Raw genomic sequence first — 10,075 nt, 5'->3', positions numbered from 1 at the left:
AGAGTTCGCTTTTGTTTTTATTTTTGTTCGTGTGAATCTTTCATACTGTGCGATATATTTCTGCTTTTCGGAACATATTGCTGTGACGTTTTGCGAGTTATGTTGTATAAATAAGTGTTGGGTAGTTTCGTCGTTTCGCTAATTTTTTTTGCGCTTTCGAAAGCTGTGCTTTGATTTACTATTCTATTTCTGGTCGTTTCTCGATGTATTCATGTATGACTTGTTTGATTTTTCCATTATGCTATTTCAAACACCGTTCTCGGAGGATTCTGCTTTCTTCCATAGGAAAATGGTACAAAAATTGTATTTAAAAGCTTCTACATGTTTTTGTTTGTCAGAGCTTTTGCCTCTGTACGGAACTCTGAGTGGTTTTATTATTTGCATCCGAAATGGGTTCCCTGATATTTAGTTCTGCCGGGGTAACATGAATGAAAAACAAAACGAAAGAGGTTGATTTTATTTGTAACCAAATTATGTAACCATTGTAACCATAACCATTAAGAACACATCAGATTTGCTTTCTCTGCTACATAGAAGCTGATTTTAAAAATTGAAGCCGAAAATTTAAAATAAACACCGATAATTAAGCATCCTCCAATTGCTTCCAACAATTGTGGAACTTTGTAAAAGAAATGTTCACCTACAAAGCCATAATTAGCGTGATCGATTTTCCTCAAAGCGATTTCAATTGAAACGACAATCGACATCAAAGCAAGCGGCACGGAATAGTAGCAATGCAAACCAAACTTTTAGACATGTTTTCCTCTTGCGAATAAAACACTAAATGAAGAATACCTGTAAAACGCATTAAAATAAGTAGAAACGAAAAAAACCCTTAGGCTTACCAACCAAAAATCATCAAATCAGAGAAACGCAGAAAATGAGCCCCATTATACAGTCATCGGTTGATGTAAGAAAGAAGTGATAGAGACAAGCGAAATAAACAGAAATATCAAAGGAGAACATTTGTAAAGCGATCTATTGATGTCTTGGTATTTCGTTGCAAACATGGCTGCGATTATCATAGAGTTATAATAGTGTGTGTACCGGTAGTAATAATAGTATCCGTAATTCGTAATAGTAATCTTATCTAACCAACTGAACGAAAAATTTCAGTTGTAACTTTTGTCTGGCTGTGTATGTTTCTGAATGTCGCCTTACCGTTTTTCGCTCTATTTTTTCGTTTCACTAGTTTCGTCTGTTCACCTCCACTACGTGTGGTCCACAAGGACGAGCTGAAAAGGGTAACATTTATAAAATAGTTGAAATTTTTGCAATTTTCCTGCCCGTTTCTTCATTGTTTTCTTCTGCACCATGGACTCACATACCACGGAGGGAAACTTTTACACGTGTGTATGTTTACCAGCGAGCATTTGAACTGTCTTACGTTAACGCTGACGAATTAACGCGATAGGACTTTGCAAGTGCTTTGGCACACTTGCTACACCAAATGTAGTTTCTGTTTCAATGTTTTGTTTTATTGGTTTCCTCTGTTCGGTGCGGTTTTGTTTGTTTGTTGCAGTTCCCTTACCCCATAACTTGCGTCACTTTCTGCCAAATTTTGGTTACTTTTGGGCGCCTACACACTAATCGCTTATCGCTTACGGTACGAAGCGGTACGCTTCACTAACTGTACACAAATATTATAGTTAAACCATTCCTTCCGCTGCAAATATTTTGCATTCCCTTTACTGCTTGGCGCACCGCGTACAGTATGCTTGCCTTGTTTTTCCTTAATCCATTACTTTTAATCACATATTCAGCTTATTTTCTTTATTTTCATATCTACAAGTTCACCCGTCCGTCACGGCTCGTCATCTTCTCTCCTTGGCGTTCGTGTTAATTTAAAGTACAGGAGTTGTTAGTGTTTCCTTCTGCTTCGGCCCTAACTTCCGGTCACTTATTCTGACCTGGGTTGGTGAGTATCAGCGGAAGAAGGAAGGGAGGAAGGGGTGGGTAGGAGGTCAGGGTGGAATTGCGTGCAAATAGATGCGCCGCTATAAAGTGTGCACGTCTTACAGAGTAATTGTAGCTCCTAAACATAGAAACAGTGTGTTTAAAGTATATGCATTAAGGGAGGTTAATGTTAAAATTTCCATTTGCTGTTTTTTTTTAATTTGCTCTCACTTATTCTAACGATCCGTGATCGGCAAGATGAGCCCATTTCACACGGGGAGGTATGAGAAAACACATGTCACATCGATAGAAACCGTGGGCCAGAATGAAAACAAAACACAAACAAAGGGAGAAAAGGACAGTTAACGCTAGCTAACATAATTCAATGTACAATGTATTAACATAATGCATAACATCAACAGTAAGGTGTTCTATACTTATAGGGGAGGAAAAAGAGTCCTTACATGCTACTACTCCTTTCTGTACACAAAACTAGCAGTTTGAGGTGGCGTTTTATGTTCGAACTTGATCGGAGGAAGTTTGCCCTTGGGAATTGCACGTTCATCACTAGCTAAAGATCGTTTCCACCGTAACCGAATTGGAATTCTCCCGTATACAAAATCACCTTACATCTTGGGTGGTATCAACGTTGTTGTTTTCTTTATTTCACCAAGCAAAAAAAAAATAAGTTCATAAATTGACCATTCAAAGGCCGGTAAACAAAATCCTGACTTCAAACGTTGAACCCAGCCGACAACATCGTGACCTTATTGCCGGTTAGCTGTTCAACTCATCATTCCAAACATCCGCTGAAGTGTGTTAAAAGTCCTTCCACCGGGTTTCTTCTTTCCCTCCCCTTGTGCAGGCAGGAAAATGGATTTCTTCCTTCACTGCTTATCGAGCACGGTGGTACACGGTGAAAAATCAAACCAATCCTTATCCCGGAGGCGAGAAAAACACACCAGCTGGCCGATCGTACGAAAGAAATTGCTCGTAATGCTCAATCATCCCCGTTTGCAGGTCGTTCCACGTTCTGGTGATTCGTGAAGTGTAAAGAAAGAAATCGAACTAACAAAAAAAAACGAACCATTTTGGTAACCATACCGAAACGGAGCTGCCAATGTTGGGAGAAAAAAAAGCACACGGACAGAAGGGTAAAAAAGTATCTCGATTTGAAAAGTGGAACGAAAAATCGTTCCAGGACATGTTGGCTAAGGAGGGATTCAAAAACCAGCAAAAGCTACGGCATAGGAAAACACATTGCTGATAAGATGAGCGATGGGAGGGAACACGGGTGGAACGCAATTTCCCCACCCCTACACGGGAAGGGATGGAGAGGCCATCTGGAGATTGGCTCTCGATTGAGGGCACACCAAACCGAATAAAAGCCAATGTAGAGTAACAAATTTTTTACCCTTGGCCACCTTCCGCCAACCCACCCATCCCCGAGAAAGGGAATCGATCCGAAACCGAGGGATAATAAACCGTACCCGAGTGAACCTTTGGGGCTATTTTTTTCAATATCTCTACGTTTCTTGAAAACCGAATCGTGCATATCCTGGCGTGGCGCGTTTTGGTGGCTGAATTTCGATTATTTCGTGAAAAAGGATACACACGCACACAGCCGTGCCTGCTAGGAAAATGTTTGCGCCAAGAGGTAGAACTGCAAACGAAGAAAAAGGAACAGAAGTATCGTAGAAAACGATTCAAACGATTCGATACTCGCAGCGGAATCTGGAATGTTTTTTTCCACATTTTTTTCTGGTCGGGAGTCCCGGTGTGAGCAGAAATTGGACGAAAATAGGATAATGTAGCTGCGATCGTGCACTACCGCCTGACCAGCGAGCGTGTATTTTCTATTAGCTTTCGGCCTGTGGTAGTGCTGCTTGTAGAAGCGTGAAAGAAATTTAATAAAACACCTCTTTACCGGCACCACCGTGTTGCCGTACCACCGGAAAGCAAACCGGGCTGATCCATGGTCCGGATGCTGGGCATTACATTAATCAAATTGTTTCACCTTTATTAAAGAACGTTTGCCTGGATGAGGTTCAGTTGTACTGTCCGGAAGGATGTTTTGTCCTGCGGGAGCTTGTATTACATCCACTTCCAGCTCCACCGAAAGACAACAATCCAGCGAAAAAGGAATATGAAACAAAGAAAAAACACCAGCATTCCGTCCTGCTCCATAGCGAGATGCATTTGTTCGCTAGAAAACTTTTTATTTCCCTCTTCCAATTTTCCAACAAATTTTTAGCAAAAGTTTGGCTGCGGAATTTGCCACAGCAAACCAATTAAATTAAGGATGAGCGATTTAATAATAAATCTTACTCAATTAAAACACTCACTTCTTTCAGTTTCCAATTTTTCAAATTCCACTAAATTGCTTCTTTTTAACGCTTTCTTTGACAGCGGCAAATACGTGAGCTATTTTTAATTACTGAACTGCACAGTTTGTCCAATTTGCTCACACAAACAAATTCAATCCTCACCCGAACGTAACCTTCGGATCGTATCCTTGATCTTCGAAGCATTGCAAATGAAACATGCAAAAACACCAACGACTACCTCCGACATGCTCGCTCACGTCCAATACACGTCCACACTCACCCGTCTGTATTAATTCCCGCGTCCTAAATTATCCTTCATTTTTCGATCACTTTCTTTCTGAGTGTTTTACCTAATTTCTCTTAAGCTCTGAATCGCTTCTTTGTGTATGAGTGTGTTTGTTTGATTTCTTTTGTTTTTACTGACAATTTGTTTTATTTCTCTTTGTAGTTTATTACGCTTAACTTGTGTTCGCTTACTTACTTTCTTTGCTTCATACTTATATATTGCAAAACTTTACTCATAATTTTCCTGCTATTTTTAAGTTTTTTTCCTTAGTTATTTCTAATGTATCGCACAAACATCCACTCCTTTACACGGTTCTCTTACATTCGCTACCCATGCACGCCTTCGTGCAATCTTGCACCTCATTTGATAAAGCACTTATTTTTTTTCTTAACCCAATTTTTTCTCTTTGTTTTCACTTGCTTTCTTCCACGCTTCCTCTATCTTATTCTCTTACATTTATTTCCCAGGTGATAAATGGTAGCAGCAAATGGTTGCTACCTATTTCTTTGTCTTCCTGTGGCAACTTATGCTGGAGAGTAGTTCGCTTACGCTTACGGGCGTTTAAATCGTCTCCTATGCCATGTGTATTTAATATGTAACTGTGTGTGTGTGTGGATGTATATGGTGAATTGGGGGATTTTGGGTTCGCTCACCGATTCCGTGTCGCCTTAAACGTTGTAGCCGATCAGGTTCGGCTCCGACAGGAAAATACTGTTGTCTTCGGTGATGAACTCAAGATGCGAACCGCTGGAGGACGATGCCGTTTCGAGCCCCTCGAAGGAGTAGTCCATGTTAGCGGTACCGAGCATATCGTCCAGAATGGGTAACACGTCAGTCTGGCTGTTGCTGTCGATGATGTTACCGTCAAGTGACAGAGATGCGGCACCGAACCCGTCCACCGATGGTGAAGGTTGACAGTTGGGCACGAGCGAAGCTTCCGCCAGCAGCGGCAATCCCATATTCTCCACGGCAACCTGCGAGTCCACCAGATGTTGCTGGCAACCGTACTGTCGCAGTTGCTGCTGGAACTGCTGCTGGCTCTGATGCTGCTGTTGCTGCTGGTGCTGGTTTTGTTGCTGGTGAAGGCTGTTGGCAACCAACGGTTGGTTTGCCAAAGAGAACTGGAAAGGTTGCAATAGCAACGGCTGGTGGCACTGTTGTCCATTGGTGATTTCGTTAAAGCTCGCTAGTGTGCCGCGGTGCTGCTGTTGCTGATTGAGGTGATGTGACTGCTGTGATTGATGCTGAGCTTGCTGTTGTTGTTGCTGCTGCTGCTGTTGCTGCTGCTGCTGAGTTGGGTCGGTCAGCGTGAAATGTCCATTGAAGGCCACAATCTCACCGAAACACGCGCCAGAACCGGGCGGGCCGGTTGAACCCACCGACCCAGGACCAAGGTCCAGCGAATCATCTATTCGGTTAATACCAGCAACACCGTCCAAACAGCTGTCGTCCAGCATGGCGCCAAAGCGATCACTCGGGCACTCATCGTCATCGTAGTACTTCTCCGTCTTTACGCAGTCTCCGTCGCTGTCGGTGTAGACGGACTTGACGGACGGCGTCGTTTGCTGCTGATGCTGGAGGTGATTGTTGTTGATCTGAAGACTGTTGTTGTTGTTGTGTTGTTGCTGATTGTGTTGATTGTGATGCTGCGGAAGTGGACTGTTGCAGGACGTCACGTGTGCACCGTGACTTAGCGCGCTCGGGCTACTGTTGCTGGTGGTTGTAGTTGCGGAGGTGACGGAGGTGATAATGGTGGCGTTATGGCCCAGCGGACTCCCCACGCTGTCACCAGTGAGATCTGGCGTAGTACCGTGCGCGTACAGGAAGCCTTTGGCTTCATGATCAAAGTGATTACTTTCGTCCACCACGAACACGTTGTGATCTGGCGTTCGTATAAAGATCGGGGTACTTTCGGAGAATGGACCGAACGAGGGCTCGGGCGAGATCAGCGACCGTTCGTCGTACAAGGTAGCACTCTCTGGTGAGTTTGGCAGCGGTTGGGTAGCCGCCAGCGAGTAACAGTCGGGTTGAGCCGCTAGCGTAGTCACAGTGGCGGCCGTCGCTACCGCAGCCATGGTAGGCTGGCCGAGTTCGTCAATGATTACTTGCTTTTTGGCCTTGAGCGAGCCACCGTTACCAGCGCCAGCCTTGGAGACCTTCCCGCTAGCGGTTCGGCTGCGCTTACCGGAAGACGCTGGTGACTTACCACCGGCAGACGAGGTTGACGACGAAGAGGAACTACTCGACGATCCACAGCTGTCCCGAGACGACACGGACTCGGGCGAGCCTGTCGAGGAGGAGGAGGACGACGATGTGGACAGGGCAGGTGAGCCGGCACCCGTGGAGGAGGACGAAGATGAACCGTTCTTGGATGAACCGCCAGTGCCTCCACCACTAACACCCTTAACCTGCTTCTTCTTTGGACGGTACTTGTAATTGGGGTACTCTTGCGTGTGCAGCTTGCGCAAACGTTCCGCTTCCTCGATGAATGGCTGGCGCTCTTCCTGGCTTAGCTGCTTCCAGCGCTGACCCAGGTTCTTTGAGATGACCGCATTATGCATATCGGGCGTCACCTCACAGATCTTGCGCCGCTCAATCTGGCTCCACACCATGAACGGATTCATCGGTCGCTTGATGTGGCCTGGACTGTGTTTTTTCGTCTGTAGAAGCGAAAATGGAGAAACAGAAAAGAACAAAAACATGCAGCGCTTAGTGAAATGAGACTTCAAAAAGATTGGTACATAAAACACGCACAACTGCACCAAACACGAGTACCTATCAAATGAAAGATGACATACCCAGGGGGGCGACTGAGGACTCTATTGCGAATTCGTTGATGGAAGCGCGATGAACAAAACGTTTCCGGCTGGGCCTTAGGGACTTTTTGACATTCTATAGGCGATCCCCTAGACATGGGTTCTTCAATGGATCATCAGCAAAAAAAGTACCACCACCATTACTCACTGGGCCCCAGGTTAAAAGCCTTCCATTACCAACTGAGTTTTGTGGAAAAACGAAAAGCGCTTTCAACTGTCAGCGGGCGCGTCGCACGAAAGTGTTTCAGCGAAATAAATTCGTTTGATGTTTGCAATGGGCAGGCGGCAGTTTTTTTGTTGCGGAACCGAGGATTAGAGTCCCTTGCCAGCACATATTGGCACCGGAAGGTACTTGCAGGGTAGGGATTTTACTATGACGATGAAAAATAAATCTCACCATACGATGCTCCACGTAGCCCGCCACGATACCACACCGATTCCACCTCATTTTAAATTCTACCGTAAGCTTGTTTCGTGTGGCACATAAATGTTTTGACATCCAGAAAGGACCACAAACACGGTCGCAAGTAACTCACTTCAGCAGGCCGACGTCGTAGGCTAATGAAATTACAATCCCATCCTTCCGTGCCGTACCATCTGATTGACATTTATCGCTGTAAAATCCTGTCCACAATATAAAAAAACACACATACAAACGGAAGCACACTGAGAGTAGAAGCATTTACTGCCCTTCACCCCGTACCTGGGATGGATATGGTGGGCAGGGCGAGGGCACTGGCAACAATAACCACCAACGACTTTCATCACTGAGTCGTGGTTTTTGTTTTTTGTTGTCTACTATGGTGAGTGGTCGGTGGGAAGCATATACTGAGGCTGAAGCCACCCCGTCATGCGTGTAAGTTTATTATGTTCAACATGGATGTTCTGCCCTTCGGCCATTTCCAACACCGGACCGGGCCGAAGTGTACTTGGCGCTGGGGACAATATTGGTCGAGAAGGCAACTAGAACAACACACGATAACCACAGCGAAACAAAAACCCATCGGCATACGGTGGCCAGTGCCAGCCAGTGACAAGCGTGGCAGTTATAAATTATACTTTATAATAGAGTTTTTTCACAGCATACGGTCCGCGTCATGATAACTAGATCTCAGCAAACAGAGGAAACCCCAAGCTGGTATTAATTTTTTTTCGGAAACCATTTTTCGGCAAAGCACCAATAGATGTATGCTTTAGAACACATCCAATCTTGCTAGAGGAGATTTTGTACATTTTTTTGAACCTTTTTTGAACGTTTGTTTCAGGGTTTTCTACACTCTTCCCTTTTCGTCCAGACAAGACGCGAAGAAAAAAACATATTTGTGCTGCTTAACCATGTTACGAGCGAAACGACCGAATGGCCAGCGGCTGACAACAACATATGGTTAAATTAATCTACGGTCGTTCTCCGTGTTAAGGGAAATAAAATCCACACCCATGCTCGTCACGGTTGGTCAAAGTTATGGCTTCGTGGTGAGCAAAAAATTGCAAAAATTAAACTGTCACCCGTTAAAAAAGTAAAACAAAACACCGTTCCCGTGTTGCTGAAAATTCTTCTGCTCCAGCACGAATGCAGAAAACGTGCTGGACCGGGTAGACAGCGTGCAGCGCTTAACGAAAGGTTATGTGCAGAAATTATTATCGCCTTCCATTTCCGCAATCAAAGCAAAATGTTCTACCGGGGCGAATCCATCCGTCCGACACATTAGTGTCACCATCAACATCATCATCATCATCGGCGTATCGCCTTCACAGCCGAGAGTTGGAAGACTGTGTGACGGTCTGTCCTATAACACCCTTCTCCCTATAACACACCAGCAGATCTCCACCAAACTCCGCACAGTTGCACTTATAAAAATGCATAAATCGTAAGCACCCGAGCGCGAGCTGCATGTGGTGGCCGCGAAATAGACGAATGCGTAAGCGGTCGCGGATGAGGAAGTGTTTTGCCGATGAACCGATCTGTATGCCCGCCTCGCAGGCCAGCGATGAGCGGACCCGGTCGGTCGGTACGTGTGTGTCCTTCGGATGCCCGTATAAGTCGCGACTTGTTTTCTATACCGCCACCTTCTAGCGCCCTGTCGAACGCCGAGACTGGTCAGTGGCTAGGGTTTGTATTTGTTGCTGTTTTCGTTCTCCGGTTCTCTTGCTCTCTCTACCTTACACACTCTACTTTATTAGCGTCGTTTCGTAGCGACGGATCTGGGGTCAGATTACCTTTTGTAGAAATATCTCCCAGCCAAACGGTTCTTAGACCTAGACCTTGGAAGGTTCCCAAACCCCCAAAAGAGAAGGAATATCGGAACGGCCTGCACCCGTAAACGAAAATAATACGCTTGAAACATGAAAAGCAACTACTTCCAAAAACAATATTATATTCATTTTCCACCCAAAAGCTTTCCTTCCGCGCTGGACGCTAATCTTCGCACCAAAGGCATTCTGTAAGCGCCGAAGACCGAAAATCCGAATGCAAAATGGATGGAAAGTAAACAACGTGCCCCCATCCGAGTGGCTGATGGTTTATTTAAAATTTTGCATATTTCCATCCCTTTTTTCAATCCCCTTGCCTAGCTTTTTACCCACTTCCTCAAACCAAACCGCCCGAACCGATGATGTTATTCCCTTTTTTCTTGCATCGGTTGTTGATTTCTGAAGGATTTTTTTTTGTCTCATTCCTTGGAACCAGCAAACTGCTTTTCGAATGCGCGCTATCTGCCATCACTAATCTTTTACGATGATGAATGAATAAT

The 10,075-nt window shown here is 44.8% G+C and overlaps 1 protein-coding gene across 1 annotated transcript in view; it reads right to left on the bottom strand.

Annotated features, from left to right (window-relative positions):
* Positions 1-5,177: 5,177 nt before the first annotated feature.
* Positions 5,178-10,075, bottom strand: part of LOC128712673 (myb-like protein P) — a 106,218-nt gene continuing 101,320 nt past the window's right edge. The window contains exon 2 of the mRNA XM_053807561.1: positions 5,178-7,169. Coding sequence (XP_053663536.1) covers positions 5,178-7,169 — 1,992 coding nt within the window. The remainder of the gene's footprint in view (positions 7,170-10,075) is intronic.

Source organism: Anopheles marshallii, chromosome 3 (genome assembly GCF_943734725.1).
Source record: "Anopheles marshallii chromosome 3, idAnoMarsDA_429_01, whole genome shotgun sequence".
Taxonomy (NCBI): Eukaryota; Metazoa; Arthropoda; class Insecta; order Diptera; family Culicidae; genus Anopheles; species Anopheles marshallii.
Note: the sequence above shows the minus strand (reverse complement) of the source record. Positions and strands in the feature narration are given on the sequence as shown.